Source organism: Mustelus asterias, chromosome 18 (assembly GCF_964213995.1).
Source record: "Mustelus asterias chromosome 18, sMusAst1.hap1.1, whole genome shotgun sequence".
NCBI lineage: Eukaryota > Metazoa > Chordata > Chondrichthyes > Carcharhiniformes > Triakidae > Mustelus > Mustelus asterias.
Genome location: NC_135818.1, coordinates 87,825,945 through 87,852,080, shown reverse-complemented (window position 1 = coordinate 87,852,080; position 26,136 = coordinate 87,825,945). Strand labels below are relative to the sequence as shown.

The following is a 26,136-nucleotide window of genomic DNA, read 5'->3' as shown; positions in this document are numbered from 1 at the left end:
TTGTATCATAGAGTCATAGAGGTTTACAGCATGGAAACAGGCCCTTCAGCCCAACTTGTCCATGCCGCCCTTTTTTAAAAAATCCCTAAACTAATCCCAATTGCCCACATTTGGCCCATATCCCTCTATACCCATTGTACCCATGTAACTATCTAAGTGCTTTTTAAAAGACAAAATTGTACCTGCCTCTACTACTACCTCTGGCAGCTTGTTCCAGACTCTCACCACCCTCTGTGTGAAAGAATTGCCCCTCTGGATACTTTTGTATCTCTCCCCTCTCACCGTAAACCTATGCCCTCTAGTTTTAGGGAAAAGATATTGACTGATCTGTGCCCCTCATTATTTTAAAGACCACTATAAGATCACCCCTCAGCCTCCTACGCTCCAGAGAAAAAAGTCCCAGTCTATCCAGCCTCTCCTTATAACTCAATTCATCAAGTCCTGGTAGCATCCTAGTAAATCTTTTCTGCACTCTTTCTAGTTTAATAATATCCTTTCTATAATAGGGTGACCAGAACTGTACACAGTATTCCAAGTGTGGCCTTACCAATGTCTTGTACAATTTCAACAAGACGTCCCAACTCCACTGGAGTATCCACTGGAGTTTAGAAGCATAAGAGACAACATTGACAGGGTGGGTGTGGAGAGAATGTTTCCTCTTGTGGGAGAATCTAGAACCCGGGTCACTGTTTAAAAATAAGGAGCTGCCCATTTAAAACAGAGATGAGATGCTTTTTCTCTGAGTGTCATGAATCTCTGGAACTCTCTTCCTCAAAAGATGGTGGAAACAGTCTTTAAATACTTTTAAGGCAGAGATAGACAGATTTTTGATAAGCAAGGGGGTGAAAAGTTATCGGGACTAGACAGGAATAGGAGTTGAGGTTGCAATCAGATCAAACATGACCTTGTTGAATAGTGGAGCAGGATCGATGGGCTTAGTGTCCTACTCCTGCTGCTGGTTCATATAAGGTTGAGGTAAGAGTTGGAGGAACACAGAAATCTCAGTGAGTTGTAGGATTGGATCAGTTACAGAGTGAGGGAGGAGCAAAGCCATGGAGGGATTTAGAGAATTAGAATTTCAAACTGGAGGCATTGAAAACAGAGGCAGCTAAACAAGGACAGTGATGGTGGGTGAACGGGAATTGGTGTGGGCTATGATGCATGCAGCAGTTTTGGATGAACAGAAATTTGTGGAGGGTGAACAATAAGATTTGATTTGATTTATTATTGTCACATGTATTGCGATACAGTGAAAAGTATTGTTTCCTGCACGGTATACAGACAAAGCATCTCGCTCATAGAGTATATAGGGGAGAAGGAGATGGTGCAGAATCATTCAGGAGAGCACTGGAATGGTTGGGACTGGAGTAAAGACATGGATGTTGGTTTCAGCAGCAGATGAGCTGAGGCAGAAGACTGTCTGGGTGATGGCGAGGATATGGGAGATAGTTTAGCCAGAGTTATTGACTGGGGAAGAAGTTAGAACAGGTTCCAAGCATTTGCTATTTGTGATAGAAACTGAAGAAGGTATGGCAATCTTGTTAACTCATTCAAGTTATGTCTTGTCCAGGACGAGATGTTGAACGACACAGACAGTCGAAGGATTAAGAGACTTTTGGTGAAGTAAGAGGTGATGGGCTGGTGCTGAAGTGAGGAAGTGTGCTGGGAGAGATTGGGCAGGATTTTCCAGCTGCGCTCGCCCCAAAATGGGAAAATTCCACCTGAGATCAACGGACTTTTCCATGGTCCGGCCCTTGCCCGCTACGATTCCCGTGGCGGGCGGAATGGGAAAATTTGCCCCAAAGCCTGGCACAGCCGGACCTGGCATTTTCCAGCAAGGTCACTGGATATTGAGCTGGAGCTTTGGCTGTTGCCCTCGCCAGGGGACAGACTCAACTCAGCACACACCAGGAAAAGAACCTCACAATATATGCTGCAAATACTTCATCCTTTTGGAAAACATGATCTATCTTAAACAAAGTGGTGGAGAAATGTGCACCTTAAGGAAAAAGTCGGATGTTATAATCAAGTTCCACCCTGGGATTAATCCAAGATTGAGAAATAATAACTTCTTTGGACTGAGGTTAGTGCACGCAGAATTTATGGGAAAAAAATTGCATGCCTATTTTTGATTTTAAGATTGATGAGGATGAAGGTTGTGACTGTTGATGGCCAGTGAAATAAACAGTTCTTTTATTTTGGTGATTTAAACCTCCAGACAAGGAATCCGTTCAGTTGGGTCACATTTGCTGTTTTGCTTGGGCCTCTGAATGAACAGTGCTGGCCCTGTCGGGTATTATGTGGCCACAGAGAATTCAGGGCTTTGTGATCCTGTTCCATGGTAAAACAGCTGTGCAAAACTCTTCGAAATCTATCTTACTTTATATATACAAGAGATATATTGAGAGAGAAAAAGCACTGGACACAAATCTAGAGAGAATGGCATATACAGAGCAAGGTAGGATGAGATGCACGTCGACTGCAGGAGGCACAGACTATTATAAATAGTAGGACCCTGAGTGTAAGGAAATCTTTTCATCAGCTATAGGTAGGCCAGTGAGAAGTGATGTTGATACTGGATTTGAAAATAAAGTTGTGAGTATGAGGAGGTGATGGTGCATGTCAGAATTGTTAAGACGTTATAGATGCTGTGTATGCAGATGACAGATTCTTGAAAATAAATGTGCAATGACATGTCTTTAAAAGGATTTAATTCTTGTAATTATTCCTGTGCTGATGTTTTTTTCCTGTTGTGTCCTGTGACAGTAGTTCATGATCCTCCATAAAATGGCAATCAATGCTGATGTGAATGGGTTACTGTTCACCATGAGGATAGCACCAGTCAACCCAACCCTCCCATGCATTTTCAGTAAGATGTGGAGATGCCGGCGTTGGACTGGGGTGAACACAGTAAGAGTTTTAACAACACCAGGTTAAAGTCCAACAGGTTTATTTGGTAGCAAACACCAAATAAACCGGTTGGACTTTAACCTGGTGTTGTTAAAACTGTTACTGTTTTCAGTAAGTCAGGGAAGGCTAGTCTTGAGTGTGTCTTTCTCTGTCACATGCACACTTATTTTTGTTTTATCTTTGATCTGTCATCTGTACCTTTCCTTTGTGTGTGTGCCTCACTCTCCCTGTCCTCAGGGTTTCTCTCCCTCTCACTCTTTAAGTCTGTGTCCCTTTTTCTCTTGAACTGTCTCTCGTTTTTTTTTCTGTGTCTCATGGTAATGCTCGAATTGTATAAAACAGTATTTTGACCACATATAGAGTACTTCACACAGTTTTGGTCAGCATGTCACACAGGAAGGAGGTGATTACACCAGAGAGAATTTTAGCTATGAGCTAAAGTTGAAAAGGTTGGAGTTGTTTTCTTTGCAACCAAGAAGCTGAGGGGAGGTTTAACTGAGATGCAAAAAATGATGGACCTCAATGGAGTGGACAGGAAAGACCTATCTTTCTAAGATGTCACTAACCAGGAGGCACATATATAAAGAAATTAGCAGAAGGATGACAGGGGAGTAGAGAGAAACATTCTGGGGGTGGGGAGGATGGGGGGGTTCTTTTTACCTAGATTGCTGGTAAGAATCACAAAATTGCATTTGAAAAATACTTGGATATGCACTTGTGATGCTGTTACCTACAAACTATGGAGCAAGAACATCAAAGTAGGATCAGGCTGGATGGTTCTGCTTTGGCCGGCGCAAAGAACAACAATCTGGCTTCTTTCAGTTAAATTTCTGTGATTCTTTCCCGTCTCTCTCTTTGTGTGTCTGTCTCTCCTCACTCTTTCTCTTTCCCCATGTGTCTCTCTGGATTTTGAGCCTGTCTCTATCCTATACTGTGTTTCTCTCCTGTTTTTGATCAGCACTGGGATTCTGAGGCTGGTTGTATTTCTCATTTGCTCTGCTGAATTTAGCTATTTCAGCATGATTGAAAATTAAACAATATTGTGTATGTTCTGCGGCTTGTCCGGTGAATGTGACGTGGATTGACTGAAGTTGTGGACACGTGTACTTTGGTTAGACTGGGTATCTGCTATAGAGCTGCTTTCGAGGAACTGTGTAAATCATGCACTGTAAAGCTTTTCACGTATGTAAATGGTGTATGTGCTTAAAAGCCTTTCAACAATGTAAACAGTGTTCCAGTTCACAGTGGAAATACTACACATCTGTTAGTGGTTTCACATCTAACATAAAAGGATAGGAACATCAGAGCCTTGAATTAATGACAAGATGGAAATGATATTTCTCTTTTTTCGTCTATTTAATACATCGCTATGTTTCCCTGCCTCCAGTTGGCTTGTTGCTGTCTTATTTTAATAGCTTTGTTTCCCACTAAAAGCAGTTTGATAACCTGTTACCAGGCCTCTATATCAGTGTGAGGAGCTGCCTGCATGCTTGTATATTGCAGCGCCAAGCCATGGTGTTATCTTGTACTTGCTTCTTTCTGGCCTAAGTGGGTTTGACAAGCAGAGCAGAAGAAGATTCCAAACTGCATTTTAGGGCTTTTTGTTAACTGTTGCTATTGCTATTGTTTCTCTCGTTCTAAATTCTGCCATCTCCCAGCGAGTGATTGGAAAAACATATCTATCCGACAAAGTATTTTAGATCTGGCCAATTCCAAGAAGGATAAATTTGTTCCGTCATAGCTCTTAAAAAAAAAAGGCAACAAACTAAACTTTAACTCATGAAGGTAGCAGGAAGAGAACACTTTTTATTTACTTACTGTCAACACTGAATGCCCCAGGTCAGGTGTGGCAGAGTTTGGTGCAGATTAAAGCTCCCTCTACATGTCCCTGACAAATATATTTAGCCCTAACTTCAAAACGTCACCCCTCAGTGTTACCTGCCCTCATTCCCCCCACATTCACAGTTTTGTTGTTGCTGTCTGTGTGTTCTGCTGTTGGGATAATGACTGACCAGACTCTCTTCTGGGACTCCAGCTGTTAGATGGATTTTTTTGGCATTGATGTCAGCTGTATTTGAACTGTGGACCCGGGGGAAGGGTTCGGCTGCAGGGTGGGGAGCCAATCATCTCAACTTTGATGAGTAAACATTAAGGATTATTTCAAAATGTTAACTGGCTTTTTGGGCCAGTCCTGCTTTTTGGATTAGCACCTAAGTATGGTTTAGTGCTCACTCAGCTTCTCCTCCATGCAGTGCTCTGCACACATGCGAGCAGACTTATTTAAGAAGCCTTATCTCACATATATCAGTAAGTACACAGCATCAACCCTTTAGACCATGGTACTGAGAGGGAAAAGTGTGGTGCAGCAGTAATATTGGCCAGTGATACAGTAGACTGGTATTGGTAAATCAGCTAGCTACTTCTCCTCAACATGGCAAAGTATTCTGTAGAATTTCACAGCACCAATGATTAGGATTCTGTACAAGCAGGGCTCCTGGCTGATAAAGGAGACTTGAAGGAAGGAAATAAAGTAACAGCCACTCACAATTTGGAAGAGAAATGGAGTTGGGCTCCTAACCTTGTACTTTCATAGAGAAAGGAATGTGTAGAGGGAGATAGTGTAATGTATTCAAGCAGAAACTGGACAGTATTTTGGCCAAGCTGGTGGCAGGAGGTAACAGATCTGTTTCATTTGGAATTTAATCACCTTTGATCCTTTCTGGCCCTGTACCTTCCTAAACTTCAATAAAGACAACAGGATAAAATATAACCATGTAAAAATCTTTATACTGTACAGGTTCATCACTTACAAGTACACTGAGGTGTTAAAACATGTCATTCGTTGGTCAGCTTCAAGCCACTGTGAACAGATAGCACATTTGTACAAAAGTACGGCACAAAAGGAGTGCATGACTGGATACTGCCCATTGCAGCTCCAGCAAGTCAAATAACAATACTCTCTAGTCAATATAAATAAATAAAATTAATTTACAATCAAACATTCCTTCCACTTGTAAAGATAGTTTGATCTGTAGTTGATGTCATAGGGACCATGGTGTGGTTTAATATATTATCACTTGAAGCAGCAAGAGCTCTGCTACCTTGCTGTGCTCCCTTCTGTTAGCAGCAGTCGGATGCAAAACATCTTTTGTTTTTTAGTCTCAGGGAGGCAGGTTTAAGTGTTTTTTTTGCTCATGCATAGAAAATCAGTTCGGGGATCTGTCCCCCCTGTACCCCTGTGCCATTGGTGCTGTCAGATGAGCACTGGAACTGAAATGTCACTTTCCCACACTGCACTTCCGTCATTCCCTCCTGCCCAAAGTAGCTCAGCTCATTGCCATCCAGGATGGCACTGGCAGTGTAAAATGTGTCTTGCTCCACCTGCACCGGGTGTTCAAACCAGACTGAGAATGTGGTGCTGGAACCGTCTGATATGAACTTGGTAAAGTTTTGAGCCAGAACCACCCCCTGCCGCTTCAGTTCGATCTTGACACTGTATTCTGCCTTGCCGCAGCTTGAGCCATACAGCCCGAGTCCTGCGATGAAGATGCGCTTATCGACTGCAAACTGGATACTGTCGCACCGGCCCCGGTACCGCCACTGGTTGCTGCGGTAGGCAGAAGACTGGAAACGGTGACACCGCTGAGATGCCAGGCCCTTCCTCTGGGTGGTGGGGAATTCCAGCTGAGGCTTCTTCAGCGCCGTGTACCACAGGAATATGTCATGGGTTTGCTCCAGGGTCAATAGGTCACACTGCGCAGCCCCATTGGCAAACTCCTCCAGTGTCATGGTAGGAATCCGAACGATATACAGAGCCTTGCCCAGGACGCTCCTCTTGTTCCGAGCTGTGGGAGGGAGCCCTTGCCTTTTACACTCTGCCTCCGCCCAGTTCAGGATGGCCTCGAACACCACAACCTCTTTGGTGTTGAGTGTCTCCCGCGACAGGATGATCTCCAAAGTCTGCAGATCGATCTCGCAGAAGCCTTCTGACTTGAGGGCCAGTTCTGCCTGGGCATCGATCACCTCCCAGCACCGCTGGGTCAGTTCGGGCTCCTCAAACAGCCTGCTCTGGGACAGCAGGACACAGGCATTCTTTGCCTCCAGGCTGGTTTCCAGGAAGTTAACGCAAGCCTTTGCCAGATAAGGGACAATGTACTTCTTGGCAGCATACAAAGAAGCCAGTACTGTGTCTGCCTCCAAATCAATCTCATCGCTGTACAAATACCTGCAGGAAGGGGGATAGTCACTTGTTAAAAATCTCCCAACAATTAAATCCACTTTAACATCTCGCACAGAAAACCCCCATTCACATCTCACACAAAAAATACATTCACTTTAAAATCTATACACAAAAACAATTATAGGCACTTTAAAATCTCACCCACCATGACGCACTATCTAAAAGATCACTAGTTTTATTTCAATGATATCTGCTGTTTATACTCCCCACACCGCACCCCCTTCCAGGCCACACACACAAAAATCCCCTTACTTCAGCAGAATCAGGAAAGCTGCGGGTTCCACATCTGGAATAGGAATGTCGGATTTCTCCTCGGCGAGTTCTCCATAAAACATGGCATAGAAAACGGAGCTCCCGACTGCCAAGATGTACTGGAAGGGAACAACACAAATTCAATACTAACAAAAGATTAGATAGAGCGCGGCACACACATCACAAAACGCTTCTCCGTGGCAGGACCTCCATGCAAAACAAAATCACCCCTTGTCTGTAATTTATAATGCGCTTAACTGTTTAAAAAACAATAATTACAGCTGCCAAGCGTTTGATTGTAGGAATCGCTCCCAGTCACGCAACCTTTCAGTCAAACAGTACTTAAAACATTGTGATTCCCTGCAATTTTCTTAATGTATACATTCGAATCATTTACAACGATCTTAATAACATTTCCCAATAGAGAGAAGTCCCGCGATTATTTACACACCTTGTGAGCTGGGACTCTCTGTGTTGATCCTGGGGAACCCACAATAAAATGTACATCCGCCATCAGTTCGTTATTGTACATCATAGCATTCCTGGAAAGGCGGCGGGGGGGGGAGGGGGAAGAAAACTTTATTAAAGTTTTTATTTTAAAATTTTCTTGCAAAACCCAAAGAGAAATGAGTGATCAGCAGGAGGTAAGAGTGTGCTTTGCCTACCTTTCCCGCAGTGTGGGGTAGAAGGATTGCCAGTTAGTGTTCTGGATGTGGTTGTTGTTGAGGTTCTGTTGCTGTTGGCCCTGTCGGAGCAAGAGGCTGCGTTTACTGACTGTGTTCCCGCTGCTGTTGCTGCACTCGCTGGACTGCAGGCTGCTGCTGCCGCTGCTGTGTTTGGAGGGATACAACTCTGCAGCCATCTTCTTACCCAGCGAAAGAGTTACGATCTCATAGCAAGCCGGGAGCTTGCTGCCGCTGCCCTCTCTCTTCACGCTCTTGGACTTTTTAAGAGTTTCTGAAAAAAAAGAGAAAAACAAAGAGTCAAAAAAAAAATCAATAAAACCGGTTCTGCGGCAGATCACATCAAAATTTACACACACACAAAAAAGCAACTTTCTGTCGATTCACTGACCCTGGATGTATTTCACGAGCAACATAAATATCCTGGATTGCTTTAGTTTGATTTTCCACCAGTGGATGCGAGCCAGATTTGCAGTGAAAAGTTTCTTCCTCCCCAGCCCTTTAAATCAGTGAGCAGATCTCGCTGTAAACACTGCCTTATTGTTTCTCCTTCCTCCACGTCCTCCCGACTTCAATCCCAAAGATAAAAATAGTCCAGTAAATATCCGGGCCAAAGCAAAAAAAAATTCGCAGCGATATTGTTGCAGTTTTTGTTCTTGTCCTGTCTCCACCGGAGTAAAGGTTGAAAAGCAAAAGGAATGCTTCTTAATAAAAAGATCAGAGTCACCGCAGACCAGTTCACACAGAATGGCAACACTGGAGATCTCCACACGCACACACAGACTAACTCCAAAGCTTGCTGTAGATCCACAAACTATCAGAGGCTGCTGCCTCTCTGCCTTTTTACTACCAGCAGGTATTCACGTGATGCCAACCTAACCCAAACACCAGCGAGGAATGGGGGGGGGGGGGGGGATCAGGAGGGAAAATGAGAGGGAGGGAGGGAGGAAATCTCAGCCAGCTCAGCAATCATTGATTGGAATATTTAAAATGGAAAAGGGGGCTGGCGCACAGAGAGAGATTAGCATGTCAATCTCCAGTCAGCCCACCCACAGCACACACAAGTACAATTATGTAGTTAGTCCACACATCAATATTGCATGTTTGTGTATTCATTCTGGCGGCTGTGTTAATCTATCGACTGCTTCTGGTTAACCCCCGATTTTTTCAATAACAAAGTTGGTTTCGGAGATCGAAGCCGGGGAAGTTCAGCTCCGACTCGATTGATGGCAGTTTTTTTTTGTTTTAAAATCACGCCCCAATAATGCCCCTTTCCTCCACCACCTCCACACTAACCGTGCCTGCAAACCGATTGTTCTTTTTTAATGATAACGTATTGATCAGTAATTGCAGACGTGGGAAAGGGAAGCGACTGATACACACAGCTCGATCCGCCCGGCTGCATTCAGAGGCCAGAGTGGGACAGGATCATTGTAACACACGCCATTTATTGCTGCCAAACGCGCCCAGCACAGCCTTGTGCACGGCCCTCCTCCACTGTACCTGCGCTGCTGCTGAGCTGAGGTCGGCACGGAGAGAAAAGGCGGCGAAAGTTTGGGTTCTGCGATCCTCCCAGCAGCAGGAAGCCATGATCAGGCTCTGTGTCTAACCCACCCCCTCCTTTCCCGTCAAACCAACGATTCAGGAATTAGAAATGCGCTGGGGGCTGGCCTTACAGAGCTTTCTCAAACAATCCCCACCTTCAGCAGCAGAGGGACTCAGAGCTTCCACATAAACCAGGGGAGCAAATAACATGTCAGATCCGTGCCTATGCAGGATGCAGGAGTTAAAGGGCACTTGTTATTAGAAAAGGCGTCAAAGCTTTGTTTGTCAAACACTGAGCACCAGAATATAAGCCTCAAACAGCACACATACAGATACACACACACCTCAAACAGCACACATACAGACACACACACACCTCAAACAGCACACATACAGACACACACACACCTCAAACAGCACACATACAGACACACAGGATGATATGTACCCATGGTGACTTGCAGCTAATCTAGCCTTTTGTGGTCAACGTTATTCCCATTTAACCCTTGCAATGTCACAATTAAAACCTTCCAGTTTCGGTCCAGTTTTGGGTAGCACAGTGGTTAGCACTGTTGCCTCACAGCACCAGAGGCCTGGGTTCAATTCTCGGCTTGGGTCACTGTGTGAAGCTTGCACATTCTCCCCCCGTGTCTGTGTGGGTTTCCTCTGGGTGCACTGGTTTCCTCCCACAGTCCAAAAGACATGCTGCTTAGGTGCATTTGGCCGTGCTAAATTCTCCCTCAGTGTACCTAAACAGGCGCTGCTGCAGTGTGGCCACAAGCGGAGTTTCACAGTAACTTCATTGCAATGTTAATGTAAGCCTACTTGTGACACTAATCAATAAACTTGAACTTAAATTTGGGTTTAAACACTTGAAGGTTGTAGGGTTAATGAAGGGCTGAGGGTGATGAGTAACATGGCCTTCAGTCTAAAAGAATGAATTGGAGTAGAGGTCTCTGCACTGAACCTTTCTTTGTGCAACTTGTACGGGATTGGGAGAGAGTCAGTGTGTCCAGATTTGGGAAGAGGATTCAAGCTTTGGGTGGACTTGGGCTTTATAGCAAGCTGAGACTTCAAAGGAGAGAGCTTCATTAATGTAGAATGGAAGTTTCATTTAGAGAGAATGGCAAACGCCAGTTTCATTGGTAAATGAAGGGTTGTGGTAGGATTCTTGTCCTGAGTATTCTAAAAGACTGAATGAACCACCTACTTGAACCACCTGGGGCGGCATGGTGGTTAGCACTGCTGCCTCACAGCGCCAGGGACCCGGGTTCGATTCCCAGCTTGGGTCACTGTCTATGCGGAGTTTGCACGTTCTCCCCGTGTCTGTGTGGTTTTCCTCTAGGTGCTCTGGTTTCCTCCCACAGTCCAAAGATTGTGCTGGTTAGGTGGATTGGCCATGCTAAATTCTCCCTCAGTGGACCTAAACAGGCGCCAGAGTGTGACGACTAGGGGATTTTCACAGTAACTTCATTGCAGTGTTAATGTAAGCCTACTTGTGACAATAAATAAACTTTTACTACCTTGAAGAATTGAAAGTTGGATTTTCGATGCCTTGTTGAGGGATATGGAAGTTGTCAGGATATGATTCAGCCATCACACTGAGCGAGGACTGATAATGTGTCATCGGGGAAAAGGTGATGAACATAGAATGAAATCATCAGTCTTAGAACATTTGATGATGAGCAGAGTTAGTCATCATTGCAAAGAAGGAGCAGATGGGAGAAAGCAGAGACCTCGGGAAGATGTAACTCAGTAAGAGAGGATAAGATGTTAACTGCAACAGGGACAAGTTAATCTGTGGTCTAAGGGCCATACCTGGTATTGCTGACAATTTCCCTTGAAATCTGGACATCTCAGTCCTGCTTAGTTATGTTTTGATTTGTCCTGTTTGAATTTTGTGGAATAGAGGTAGTTCTTAGTCTCATTGATAGATAAATCCAGCATCAAAATGCGCAAGTTTGGTTAGTGTCAGAAACTTCTTGAAGTTTCTCGAAGCCTACTCGAAAGTCAACCCACAGAAAGCGACTGGCCCGGGTGGGATACCCAGATGAGCACTCAGGTCCTGCGCGGATCAGCTGGCGGGGGTATTCGCAGACACCTTTAACCTCTCTTTACACCAATCTGAGGCCCCTATCTGCTTCAAGAAGACAACCATCATCCCTGTTTCCAAAACAAAGCGAGGCAACGTGCCTTAATGACTATCGTCCGGTGGCTCTGACATCCATCATTATGAAGTGCTTTGAAAGGTTAGTCATGGCACGAATCTGTTCCAGCCTCCCAGACTGCCTGGTTCTACTACAGTTCGCCTATCGCTGCAACAGGTACACAGCAGATGCCATCTCCCTGGCCCTGCACTCAACCCTGGAACACCTGGATAACAAGGACATCTATGTCAGACTCCTATTTATTGACTGCAGCTCAGCCTTCAACACCATTATTCCTGCAAAACTCATCTCCAAACTCTGTGACCTGCGACTTGACTCCTCCCTCTTTGACTGGATCCTGAACTTCCTAACCCACAGACTGCAATCAGTAAGGATAGGCAACAACACCTCCTCCACGATCATCCTCAACACCGGTGCCCCACAAGGCTGTGTCCTCAGCCCCCTACTATACTCCTTATACACCTATGACTGTGTGGCCACATTCCCCTCCAACTCGATTTTCAAGTTTGCCGTTGACACCACCGTAGTGGGTCGGATCTCAAACAATGATGAGATGGAGTACTGGAATGAGATAGAGAATCTGGTGAACTGGTGCGGCAACAATAATCTCTCCCTCAATGTCAACAAAATGAAGGAGATAGTCATTGACTTCAAGAAGCATAGTGGAGGACATGCCCCTGTCTACATCAATGGGAATGAAGTGGAAATGATTGAGAGCTTCACATTTCAAGGTGTCCAGATCACCAACAACCTGTCCTGGCCCCCCCATGCCGACACTACAGTTAAAAAAGCCCAGCAATGCCTCTACTTTCTCAGGAAGCAAAGAAAATTTGGCATGTCCACTACAACTCTTACCAATGTTTGCAGATGCATCATAGAAAGCATTCTTTCTGGTTGTATCACAGCTTGGTATGGCTCCTGCTCTGCCCAAGACCGCGAGAAACTACAAAGGGTCGTGAACAAAGCCCAGTCCATCATGTAAACCAGCCTCCCATCCATTGACTCTGTCTACACTTCCTGCTGCCTCAGGAAAGCAGCCAGCATAATCAAGGACCCCACGCACCCCGGACATTCTGTCTTCCACCTTCTTCCGTCGGAAAAAAGATACAAAAGTCAGAGGTCATGTGCCAACCGACTCAAGAACAGCTTCTTCCCTGCTGCCATCAGACTTTTGATTGGACCTACCTCATATTAAGTTGATCTTTCTCTGCACCCTAGCTATGACAGTTTTCCTACATTCTGCACTCTCTCCTTTCCTTCTCTATGAACGGTATGCTTTGTCTGTATAGTGCGTAAGAAACAATACTTTTCACTAATACATGTGACAATAAATCAAATCAAAGTTTCCGAGACCTGGATTTAAACTTCTTCAGCCACCTGCTGCGCACAATGTGGCCATAGAAACAAGCATACATCCAAACTACAGCACAGATGGAGCTTCAGAAGTGAATGGAGTGGTTGTGAACCAAGCTTTGTTGAATGTAAACAAGAGGTCACCCAAAATCATAATGCCCACTAATTCATACCAAGTCTGGCTCACCCATCACCCTTGTGCTTGCTGACCTACATTGAGATTCAGCAATGCCTCAATTTTAAAATTCTCATCCTTGTTTTCATATCCCCCCCATGTCTTCACCTCTCCTTACCCTTGAAGTCTTCTCCAGCTCCACAACTTTACAAGTTGCGTGCACTACACTAATTCCGGTCTCTTGCTCATCCCCAGTTTTAATCACTTCACATGTACAGAAAAGTGGGCGTGCACTTAATGGGGTGAGAGTGGTGTAGTGATAATGTCACTGGACTAGTAATCCAGATGGGCTCAAACCTCACCATGGCAGATGGTGGAACTTAAATTCAATTTATTAATAAAATGTCTGGAATTGAAAGCTATTCTCAGTAATGGTGACTGTGAAACTACCATTGATTGTCATAAAAACCCATCTGGTTCACCAAGAGCCTTTAGGGAAGGGAATCTTCCATCTCTGTCTGGTCTTGAGGACTGATAATGTGTAATCTGGAAGACAGTGATGAACATAAAATGAAATCATCAGTCATGGAACATTTGATTATGAGCCACAATGCAGTTGCCCTTTGAACTGGCCAAGCAAACCATTCAGTTCAAGGCAATTAGGGACGGACACAAATGCCAGTGACGTCCACACACAAAACAAAATGGGCTGAATGTTTGTTTCCCTTCTGTGCTGCTATATTATGTCTCTGTAACCATTGGTGGTCATGCCTTCAGCTACCAAGGCCCGAGGCTTTGAAGTTGCCCCCCCAACCTCTCCAGCATTCTATGACTAGAGCACACAGATCATGTCTTACTGAGGGAATGCTGCACTAATTGGAGGTGCTGCCTTTTAGAGGAGGCATTAAACTGATGCCCCTCCTGTCCTCTCAAGTAGATGCAAAAAGGTCCCATGAGACTTCTTCAAGGAATAGCATGGAGATTCTCCCTCGTGTCTGAGCAAATATTCATCCCGCAATCAACATCTCAAAAGCACGTTATTTGGTCATGTTGGTGGAAGCTTGCTATGTGCAAATTGCCTGCCATGTTTCCTACGCTACAACAGTGACCACACTTCAAAAGTGTCATTGGCTGCACATTTTGAGACATTCTGTGAGCAGGAACGACACAATATAAACTCAAGTCTTTTTAAAACTCTCTCCCCTCCTTTAAGAAGCTGTTTATCATTTCCCAGTGACCAAGCTGTTGACCATCTGCCCTCATATCTCCTTATGTTTCTCAGTGTCCCATTTTAATTTGTAACATTCTTGTGAAGATGTTTTAATACCTTAAACTAAAGGCGCTAAAGTAATACAAGTTGTTTATTGGGAAGACTGGTGTTGTTTGTTTCACAATGCGTTTCACAGTGAGGGAACCATGGTTCACGAAAGAGGTGGAATGTCTTGTGAAAAGGAAGAGGGAAGCTTATGTAGGGATGAGGGAACAAGGTTCAGATGGCTCAATTGAGGGTTACAAGTTACCAAGGAATGAGCTGAAAAAGGGGCTTAGGAGAGCTAGGAGGGGACATGAGAAGTCCTTGGCGGGTTGGATCAAGGAAAACCCCAAGGCTTTTTACTCTTATGTGAGGAATAAAAGAATGACCAGGGTGAGGTTAGGGCCGGTCAAGGACAGTAGTGGGAACTTGTGTATGGAGTCAGTAGAGATAGGCGAGGTGATGAATGAATACTTTTCTTCAGTGTTCACCAAGGAGAGGGGCCATGTTTTTGAGGAAGAGAAGGTGTTACAGGCTAATAGGCTGGAGGAAATAGATGTTCGGAGGGAGGATGTCCTGGCAGTTTTGAATAAACTGAAGGTCGATAAGTCCCCTGGGCCTGATGAAATATATCCTAGGATTCTTTGGGAGGCAAGGGATGAGATTGCAGAGCCTTTGGCTTTGATCTTTGGGTCCTCACTGTCCATGGGGATGGTAGTCATGATGTGGAGATGCTGGCGTTGGACTGGGGTTGGACTGTGTGGCTTTTGCTACCAAATAAACCTGTTGGACTTTAACCTGGTGTTGTTAAACTTCTCACGGGGATGGTGCCAGAGGACTGGAGAGTGGCGAATGTTGTTCCTCTGTTTAAGAAAGGGAATAGAAATGACCCTGGTAATTATAGACCGGTTAGTCTTACTTCGGTGGTTGGTAAATTGATGGAAAAGGTCCTTAGGGATGGGATTTACGACCATTTAGAAAGATGCGGATTAATCCGGGATAGTCAGCACGGATTCGTGAAGGGCAAGTCGTGCCTCACAAATTTGATTGAATTTTTTGAGGAGGTAACTAAGTGTGTTGATGAAGGTAGGGCAGTTGATGTCATATACACGGATTTTAGTAAGGCGTTTGATAAGGTCCCCCATGGTCGGCTTATGATGAAAGTAAGGAGGTGTGGGGTAGAGGGAAAGTTGGCAGATTGGATAGGTAACTGGCTATCTGATCGAAGACAGAGGGTGGTGATGGATGGAAAATTTTCAGACTGGAGGCAGGTTGCTAGCGGAGTGCCACAGGGATCAGTGCTTGGTCCTCTGCTCTTTGTGATTTTTATTAATGACTTAGAGGAGGGGGCTGAAGGGTGGATCAGTAAATTTGCTGATGACACCAAGATTGGTGGAGTAGTGGATGAGGTGGAGGGCTGTTGTTGGCTGCAAAGAGACAAGATAGGATGCAAAGCTGGGCTGAAAAATGGCAAATGGAGTTTAACCCTGATAAATGTGAGGTGATTCATTTTGGTAGGACTAATTTAAATGTGGATTACAGGGTCAAAGGTAGGGTTCTGAAGACTGTGGAGGAACAGAGAGATCTTGGGGTCCATATCCACAGATCTCTAAAGGTTGCCACTCAAGTGGAGAAGGCCTATAGTGTGTTAGCTTTTATTAACAGGGGGTTGGAGTTTAAGAGCCGTGGGGTTATGCTGCAACTGTACAGGACCTTGGTGAGACCACATTTGGAATATTGTGTGCAGTTCTGGTCACCTCACTATAAGAAGGATGTGGAAGTGCTGGAAAGAGTGCAGAGGAGATTTACCAGGATGCTGCCTGGTTTGGAGGGTAGGTCTTATGAGGAAAGGTTGAGGGAGCTAGGGCTGTTCTCTCTGGAGGGGAGGAGGCTGAGGGGAGACTTAATAGAGGTTTAGAAAATGATGAAGGGGATAGATAGAGTGAACGTTCAAAGACTATTTCCTCGGGTGGATGGAGCTATTACGAGGGGGCATAACTATAGGGTTCATGGTGGGAGATACAGGAAGGATATCAGAGGTAGGTTCTTTACGCAGAGAGTGGTTGGGGTGTGGAATGGACTGCCTGCAGTGATAGTGGAGTCAGACACTTTAGGAACATTTAAGCGGTTATTGGATAGGCACATGGAGCACACCAGGATGATAGGGAGTGGGATAGCTTGATCTTGGTTTCAGATAAAGCTCGGCACAACATCGTGGGCCGAAGGGCCTGCTCTGTGCTGTACTGTTCTATGTTCTATGCTGGACGGTATTGGGCATCTCCAACGCCTTTGTCAAAGCGAGTGAGTGAATGTGTCTCTCTGTTTACTGAATTAGAACAAGACTGTTTACTGCCAATTGATTCTTTCAACAGTTGAATAGTCTTTCAACATATTGGGCCTGATTTTACCATTTTGAGTCTAAGTGCCGAATCTGGGCGTCAAATAGACCCGAGCCTGGAATCCTCTTTCCAGCGCGCCCATACGCGTTTTGCCAGCTCCGGTCCGATTCAAAAAAAAATCCGAAGCAGCGCGCCCGGGCAGGGAGAAAAAAACAGAGAGGTTCATTAAGTCGATTTAAATGCATGCTCTCTGATCCAGATCATCGGGGAGGAGGAGAGGGGGTGTGCCGGGTCCATCTGGCTCACCAAGTCAGTTACAATACTGCGTTCAGCATCTACTGAACCATCTTGGATACAAAGGATAATGGCATTAGGGTTCTGCATGTAAGCCTTGCTTATGCTAAAAATTGTATCCTTGGTGTCGGCAGCCATTCCTGATGTTACAGTACTGATAACACCAGGAAGATAAACCAGTACCATTCATTATCCTTTGTATCCAAGACGGTTCAGTAGATGCTGAACGCAGTATTGTAACTGACTTGGTGAGCCAGATGGACCCACAAGGCATAAGGACCATCTTTGTGTTGACCAAGTGGATCTAGCTGAGGAACATACAGCTTATCTTGCTAACGGAAAGATGGTGGAGGGAGACCAGCGATCGAGGTAGGTTGGGGGTGTGCTCTGTCGGGGGGGGGCCTGCCTCCCGGGGGGGGGGGTCTGATCCTGTGGAGCAGACACTGAACCAGCAACACTGGCGCGCAGTGGCTTAAACAAAATAAAGAGTATTATTATGGAGATAAGTACTTGGAATTGGGAGTACTCTGAGATAAAGGGCAGCTGACTCATCTTTACTTATACACCATTATTAGTGAAATAATCCTATTTAAAGGGCACATAAACCACTTCAGAGGAACAGATGTGTTTCAGTACGCAAGAATAAGGATCTTCAGTGAGCTCAACTGTCTGATAGAGAGAAGTTAAGGAACATGCATTTATTGATATTACACCTTTCGTGACCTCAGAATGTTCCAAAGTGCTTTACAGTGAAACAGTCAATGCAGGAGCCACAGCAGTCAAAATGTACTCTGCAAGGTCCCACTAAAGGCAATGAGGTAAATGACCAGATGATCTGTTTTGAAATTGATCAACGTGTAAATGTTGACCAGGACTCCAGGGACTCTTTTTCTTTATTCATTCGTGTGACATGGGTGTTGCTGGCTGGCCAGCATTTATTGCCCATCCCTAGTTGCCCTTGAATGGCTTGCCAGGCCATTTCAGAGGGCAGTTGAGAGTCAACCACATTGCTGTGGCTCTGGAGTCACATGTAGGCCAGGCCAGGTAAGGACGGCAGATTTCCTTCCCTAAAGGACATTAGTGACCCAGATGGGTTTTTCCGACAATCGGCAGTGGTTTCATGGTTATCAGCAGATTCTTAATTCCAGATTTTTTTTACTGAATTCAAATTGCACCATCTGCTGTGGTGGGATTTGAACCCAGGTCCCAAGAACATTAGCTGAGTTTCTGGATTAATAGTCTAGCGATAATATCACTAGGCCATCACCTCCCAACACACTCTTGTCATGTAGCATGTTATGTCCACCTTTGAGAGCAGATGGGGCACCGGTTTAGCTTTGTGTATCTAAGAGATGGCACCTCAGTCAGTGCAGAGCTCCCTCAGTACTGTATTGCAGTGTTTGCATTGGTTGTCTCCTCAAGATTTTGGAATAGAGGCTCAACCCTAAAACCTTCTGCCTGGGAGACGAAGGTACCTGTTCATTGAGCCACCTTCAATATGTTACATTCTCTTATTTAGGTTTTTTCAAACTGATATTGTGTAAGATTTTCAAAGTGACTTCCTTCACTTACTTATGTCCACTGTCCCCTTATTTGCTGAGATCCCCAGACAGCTACAGATGCTGAGTACTTTCTCCATTCCTCAAATCGGAGCTGAGTGGGTACTTGGCTGTCAGTGTAGGCATGCATCAGTCTTTAAGCAGCAGGATATGCGCACACCCGGGTGTTACTGGGTTAAATGTAGGAGTTGGAATCTCCCCCACGCTCGCTCAGAACAGGGACGGAATCGGAGATTTGTTCACTCTTTCTGGCTCACTCGTTGAGGCTGATTGTTTTGTACCTCGGACTGTGTACTTCGAGCTGCACTGTAATTCCCTACGTTGCTGAAATTTAGTAATACCGAGAAGTTGATAATTTTGAGTCAGTTTTGTTGTAATTGGTAAAACAATTCTGCTACTGTTATGAATTTATCTTTGCCATGGTTATGTTGCACTTTCTGTGAGAGGGGGCGGCAGTAATGTAAGCCTTTTCATTCCGAGTAATTACACACTTGTTTAAAGTGTAGCTTTACACCCTACACTTTTCCCAGAAACATGCCTTGCCTTCTAATCACGCCAGATTGATACAGAAGAGAAATCATATTCAATTCCCTCTAGCTCGTCTGTCAACAACAACTTGTATTTCTTCTTCTTTGGCAGTCCCTCAGGGTCGCGGGCGACTTGCTTCCAGTCTGGGGAGGTAGGTTCTGTGATGCTGAATAGTCGATTTGATTTTATTTGATTTGATTTATTATTGTCACATGTATTAACATACAGTGAAAAGTATTGTTTCTTGCGTGCTATCCAGACAAAGCATACTGTTCATAGAGAAGGAAACGAGAGAGTGTAGAATGCAGTGTTACAGTCATAGCTAGGGTGTAGAAAAAGATCAACTTAATGCAAGCTAGGTCCATTCAAAAGTCTGACAGCTATCACTTCTCGGCCTTTTGGCGAAGATCAAGTGTAGTATCGACATGCTGCGCTTGGTTGAAGTCATCAGGTTACATTTTAGCTTCATTTGAAGCAATTTTTAAAAGCGGCATCTCGGCCTTTTGGCTAAGATGCAAATGAGATCAAGCCTTGGAGGAGGAGCTATGCCTACTCCAATCAGCTTGGATCATGTAGATCAAGCCCAAGACAGGAGGTGAGAGCCCTGTCGTGTCAGCTTGGATCGGGAATGTCTCAACTTGTTGAGACTCTGAATTGAACTTGCTTTGATTGAATTGGAATAAAAACAAAAAAGAAGGTGGAAGAGAGAATGTCCGGGGGGTGTGTGGGGTCCTTAATGATGCTGGCTGCTTTGCTGAGGCAGCGGGAAGTGTAGACAGAGTGAGTGGATGGGAGGCTAGTTTGCGTGATGGATTGTGCTACATTCACAACCTTTTGTAGTTCCTTCTAGTCCAATCCTGGAGCCGCAGACTCTGCCACAGGTTTGGCAGGTGATGTTTAAAAACACGGGTGGGTGGGACACTTTGGATTCTGCACTCTCTTTCTACTGTTTCCGCTTGGACTCCGCGCGCTTACCCCGTGACACTCAAGGGGATTGGCATCAGAGTTGAAGGTCATCCAAACTTGAAACGTTAACTGTTCTCTCCACTGATACTGTCAGACCCACTAAGCTTTTCCAGCATTTCTGTTTTTGTTTCCGATTCCAGCATTCACAGTAACTTGTTTTATTTTGGAGAGACAGAGTTCACCTCAGAAAGTTCTGAATTTTAGCTAAGATGTGGAGATGAGCACTGACCTGATGAAGGGGCAGCGCTCCGAAAGCTCGTGCTACCAGATAAACCTGTTGGACTTTAACCTAGTGTTGTGAGACTACTTACTGTATTTTAGTTAAGAGCAGTGTGTTGGAGAGATGATTCCTCGAGAGAGGGTAGTTTCTCACACGTCCTGGTGTATAAATCATAGAATCCCTACAGTGCAGGAGGAGGCCATTCGGCCCAGTGAGTCTGACCGACCACAATCCCATCAGGCCCTATTCCCGTAACCCCACATATTTACCCTGCTAATCTCCCGACACTGAAGTCAATTTAGTACGGCCAATCAACCTAACCCGCATATCTTTGGACTGTGGGAGGAAACTGGAGCACCCGGAGGAAACCCACACAGACACGGGGAGAATGTGTAAACTCCACACAGACAGTGACCCAAGGCCGGAATTAAACCCGGGTCCCTGGTGCTGTGGGGCAGCAATGCTAACCACTGTGCCGACCCCGAGGCAGACACCATGGGCTGAAGGGCATTTTTCTGAGTAGGACCCCAAGAGGTTTCTCTTTTTATCTTTGAGTTCCACTATATGTGCGTTCTCTTCATCTGCCACAGCACAAGATCAGAAGAGGTCTGTGACTGGGGTATCTGAGGAACGGACCTGGTAAAGGAATAGAGAATGTGTTTGGATTCAACAATAAAATACTGCAGATGCCGAAAATCTGAAATAAAAACAGTAAATGCTAGAAATTCTCAGCAGGTTAGGCAGCATCTGTGGACAACGAAACAGAATAAATGATTCATACTAACATTTCCTGTTTTTAGAACCAATTTGGATTGTCACCTATTCTGCATTCAGAAACGATTACTCTGCAATTGCAGACGTTTTTTTATAATGAATTGTATTCAGCTCCTCAATGGTATCCTGACAGCCAAATTAGTACAGCCACTGTGTGGTAGCGTGCAGTCCAGGTCAGCAAGTTCTCCAAATCTCTGTGTTTCTCCAGTTCTGGCCTCTTGTACATCTCTTAATTTCATCACTGCATCATTGACAGCCTTGCCTTCAGCTGCCTGTTCAGGAATTACCTCCTTAAACCACTCTGCCATTTATTTGACCAACCTTTTGTTCACTTGTCCGAATTTATCCTTGTACAAATTGGTACCATGTTTGGCTTAGTAATGTTCCTGTGAGGCACCTTGCGATATTTTACTATGTTATAGACACTACATAAATAAAGTTTTGTTTCTTGAGTATATTTGCTCCTGGGATGTAGATAACATTATTTCAGTGCTCACATCCAATAGCGCTGAAACAGTTCCTTGTACAATTGAGTAACTGTCCAAGAAGTTAAGAGTTAACCATGTTGTGTGGATCTGAGCTAAGTGAAGCCTGGTAAACCTTCGCTGGCATGTTGGCCTTCATTGCGAGAGGTTTCGAGTACAAGAGCAGGGATGTGTAGTTGCAAATCAGGAGAGTGTGTCCTGGTAGGGTTGACAAGGGGGAGCCAATCAATGCAGTATATTTGGACTTTCAGAAAGCGTTTGACAAAGTCCCGCATAAGAGATTAATTATCGTGCAAGATTAAATCTCCTGGAATTGGGGGAAGTGTGTTGAGATGGGTTGGCAGAGAGGAAACAAAGAGTAGGAATTAATGGGTGCTTTTCAAATTGGCAGGCAGTAACTAATGGGGTGCCACAGGGATCGGTGCTGGGACCCCAGCTATTCACAATATATATTAATGATTTGGATGAGGGAACAAAATGTAACATCTCAAAGTTTGCAGATGATACCAAGTTGGGTGGGAGGGTGAACTGTGCCGAGGATGCAGAGATCCTTCAGAATGATCTGGACAGGTTGGGGGGTGAGTGGGCTAATCAATGGCAGATGCAGTATAATTTGGATAAATGTGAGGTTATTCACTTTGGAAGCAAAAACAAGAAGCCAGATTACTACCTGAATGGCTGTAAATTGGGAGGGGGAGCGTGCAGCGGGACCTGGGTGTCATTGTGCACCAGTCACTGAAGGTAAGCATGCAGGTACAGCAGGTGGTAAAGAAGGCAAATGGCATGTTGGCCTTCATTGCGAGAGGTTTCGAGTACAAGAGCAGGGATGTGTAGTTGCAATTATACAGAGCTTTGGTGAGGCCACACCTAGAGTATTGTGTGCAGTTTTGGTCTTCTTTTCTGAGGAAGGATATTCTTGCTCTCGAGGGAGTGCAGTGAAGGTTTACCAGGCTGATTCCGGGGATGGCAGGACTGATATATGAGGAGAGATTGACTAGGTTAGGATTGTTTTCACTGGGGTTCAGACGAATGAGGGGAGATCTCATAGAGATTTATAAAATTCTAACAGAACTAGACTGGGTAGATGCAGGAAGGATGTTTCCAATGGTGGGGGAGTCCAGAACCAGGGGTCACAGTCTGAGGATTCAGGGTAGACCATTTAGGATGGAGATGAGGAGATGGAATTCATTACCACAGGAAGTAGTTGATGCCAAAACATTGAATGTATTCAAGAGGTGGCTGGATATAGCACTTGGGGCGAATGAGATCAAAGGTTATGGGGAGAAAGCAGGATTAGGCTATTGAGTTGGACAATCAGCCATGATCGCGATGAATGGCGGAGTAGGCTTGAAGAGCCAAATGGCCTCCTCCTGCTCCTATCTTCTATGTTTCTATATCCGCTTCTCTCAGAACAATAGTGCATCAGTTTTCTTTTTGGAGATAACCACCAGCTTTCACGGTCATTTTTCCATGGTGTTAATCCACAAATGATGCGATTTTTATTTTGTGGTAAGACTGTTTCCCTGGTTGGGGTTTGGTTTGGAGGGGCTGGCATGGAGTGTCAGTGGTGAGGAGACATCAGTTTAAAATGAGGTTGGGAAAGATTTCTCCAGGGAGAGAATTTTGGAACCTGGAATGTTTTGCCACAGTGGGTGATTGAGACAAAGACAACTGCTGTCTTTCAGGGAAAAGCAGAGGAAGGTATTGGCTCCGCAAACAACACAGGATAGTGGGATTAGTTTTGGACTGCTCCAGCAATGAGCTGGTGGAGACATTCTGTGCTGGAGGCTCCTGTGGTTCCAGTCAGTTGCCTGTTCCAGTCAGGATGGCGCGAATGGTGTTACAATTGGCCTTAACCACCCCTGGGCCAGGGAAGTTAGAATTCAGCCAGAGTTCATGCCCTCGACCACTACCCAATGACTGTCACTGGATACTGAGCTCCTGAGAGAGGGGGGGGGTGAGGGGAAATAACTAGGAATGTTTTTAAAAACTGCTTCTGTACCGTGGAAACCAAATACACAAAATTACATTCATGAAATGAAACAGGCCTTTCATTGAGGTGGGAGCTGAGCTTGGAACTCCTGGGATTCCTTGTGTTGGAGCTGGCAGCAGGATTGGCCTCAGAAATGTTTGAAAGGGAATATTATAGTGTCTGGAAGAGGGAGGAAACTAATGTGGCTTTACCATAGATCGGCCGCAACTAGTGGCAACATGCCATTTGAAACTTCACATTGCAGTTTGACAAGAGTTCTCAATCTTGGACAAATCCCAGGGTGTGATTTTGTACATCACATACTCTCATTTGTGTGATTTCGTGCTGTCCCCGCTCTCATAAAGAATTAGGCAAACAGTGGACTACTCTTTCAACCAGTGAGTGCAGAGCGAAACTGGCACTCTGCATCCCAGGTCAGTTTCCATTGGAGTCAATGATCTGGTCATAATCTCACTGCTGCTTGTGGCATTTAGATGTGCACTTGCGATGCCAAGGCATACGAGGCTATGGGCCAAGTGCTGGAAATGGGATTAGAATAGTTAGGTGGTTTGTCCTTGACCGATGCAGACACCATGGGCTGAAGGGCATTTTTCTGTACTGTATGCCTCTATGACTCGATGGCAGTTTGAAGTATGCAAATTGGCTTCTGTGGTTCCTTCGTTACAGCAGTGACTCTGTGTCAGAAGTGCTTTATTGACTGTAAAGCACCTGGGACTTCCTGTGGTCATGGAAGTTGTTATATAAATGTGAGACCCAGTTCCTAACTTAACCACCCTCCCACCCCTAAAGTTGCAAGTCAGGCCTGGAATTAGAGTTGCCAACTCTGGTTAGATGTATTCCCGGAGGATTCACCATATGATATCCTGTTTCCAACCACCCAGTCCCCGCAGTCCTGATATTGCTTCCCTGACACACCCGCCTGGAAGTGGGGGTGGGGGTGTTCTCCCTGTTTGCAGCAGTGTCCGCAAGATTAATCTTCAATTCGGGGAGATTTCAAGTTGATCCTGGAAAGTTGGCAACTCTGTTTGGAATGCAGAGTGAGCCAGCACAGTGTATGGGATGCCTGCATTGGTGTGGCCATTACACTGACCCAGCTCTGTGCAGTTACAGAGTCGTTTTGATGACCCAGGCTGCCTAGTGGCAGTCATTTCACCAGTGTCTGTCAGAGGAACAAATTACCACTGGCCAGTTGTGGCACTGACCAATGATTCTGTTTGTTGTACCATTAACTCTCAGGACGCTAAACCATGGAGTCATGTGGTGAGTTCCAGATTTCCACTGCCCCTTGTGCAGGAACAATACTTCCTGATTTCACTCCAAAACTGATTTGATTTATTATTGTCACATATATTGGAATACAGTGAAAAGTATTGCTTCTTGCGCGCCATATAGACAAAGCATACCATTCATAGAGAAGGAAAGGAGAGAGTGCAGAATGTAGTGTTACAGTCGTAGCTAGGGTGTAGAGAAAGATCAACTTCATATATGGTAAGTCCATTCAAAAGTCTGATGGCAGCAGGGAAGAAGCTGTTCTTGAGTTGGTTGGTACGTGATCTCAGACTTTTGTACCTTTCTCCTGATTGGAAAAAAGTTTATTTATTAGTCACCAGTAAGGCTGGTCACGCTGCAACGAAGTAACTGTGAAAATCCACTAGTCGCCACACTCCGGCGCCTGTTCGGGGACACTGAGGGAGAATTTAGCATGGCTGAGGCACCTAACCAGCATGTCTTTCAGACTGTGGGAGGAAACCGGAGGACCCGGAGGAAACCCATGCACACATGGGGAGAACATGCAAACTCCACACAGAGTGACCCAAGCTGGGAATCGAACCCAGATCCCAGGCACTGAGAGGCAGCAGTGCTAACCACCGTGCTGTCCCAAGAAAGTAGACGAGAATGCGGCGTCCTTGATTATGCTGGCTGCTTTTCCGAGACAGCGGGAAGTGTAGACAGAGTCAATGGATGGGAGGCTGGTTTGCATGATGGATTGACTACATTCACAACTCTTTGTAGTTTCTTGCAATCTAAATGGCCTGCCTCTATATTTAAGGTGATCCCCTTGATTTGTATTCCCTGTCAAAGGTAATAATGTCTCCTTATCTATTCTATTTATAATTTTTAAAGCTCTTAATTAGCTCACCCGACAATTGTCTAAACACGGGAGACCTAGTATCATTCTTGTGAAGCTGCACTGTACTCCAAGGTCAATATGTCTTTCCTGAAGTTTACTGCTTGCATCTTAACACTGGGCTCCAATTGGAGTCTGACCCAGGATCTGTACAAGTGAAGCATCACTTCCTCACTTTTACATTCCAACACCCTTGAGATAAAGGCTAACATTCCATTAACCTTTTTAATTGTTCTTTGTACTTGTGCTCCAGCTTTTAGTGATGTGTGTACATGGTCACCTCAATCCCTGTGCTCCTCCACAGCTTTTAGTCTCTCACCATTAAGATAATA

At 45.0% G+C, this 26,136-nt stretch overlaps 2 protein-coding genes and 1 non-coding gene across 7 annotated transcripts in view; 2 read left to right on the top strand and 1 right to left on the bottom strand.

The window, feature by feature from the left end:
* Nucleotides 1-26,136, top strand: part of brf1b (BRF1 general transcription factor IIIB subunit b) — a 354,849-nt gene that overhangs the window by 157,204 nt on the left and 171,509 nt on the right. Inside the window, exon 1 of one of the 4 annotated variants that reach the window (XM_078234528.1) lies at nt 18,861-19,389. The exons of the other annotated variants lie outside the window; for them this stretch is intronic. The gene's annotated coding sequence lies outside the window, so the exon portion shown is untranslated. Of the gene's footprint in view, nt 1-18,860; nt 19,390-26,136 lie in introns of those variants that run through there. 4 annotated transcript variants of the gene reach the window in all.
* On the bottom strand, nt 5,676-9,743 carry btbd6b (BTB (POZ) domain containing 6b). Of its 2 annotated transcripts, none has more exons than XM_078234509.1 (5): nt 9,589-9,743; nt 8,068-8,359; nt 7,854-7,944; nt 7,403-7,521; nt 5,676-7,135 (listed from the first exon to the last, which is right to left on the bottom strand). In XM_078234509.1, the coding sequence occupies exons 2-5, from the start codon at nt 8,262-8,264 to the stop codon at nt 6,103-6,105; spliced, it is 1,440 nt and encodes a 479-aa protein (XP_078090635.1). In that variant the 5' UTR covers nt 8,265-8,359; nt 9,589-9,743; the 3' UTR covers nt 5,676-6,102. The 2 variants fall into 2 exon arrangements, with proteins under 2 accessions (XP_078090635.1, XP_078090634.1); XM_078234508.1 differs by having other exon boundaries at nt 8,477-9,692.
* LOC144507440 (U2 spliceosomal RNA) lies at nt 19,621-19,819 on the top strand. Its single transcript, XR_013500111.1, has one exon. It is a non-coding gene; the product is annotated as a U2 spliceosomal RNA (small nuclear RNA).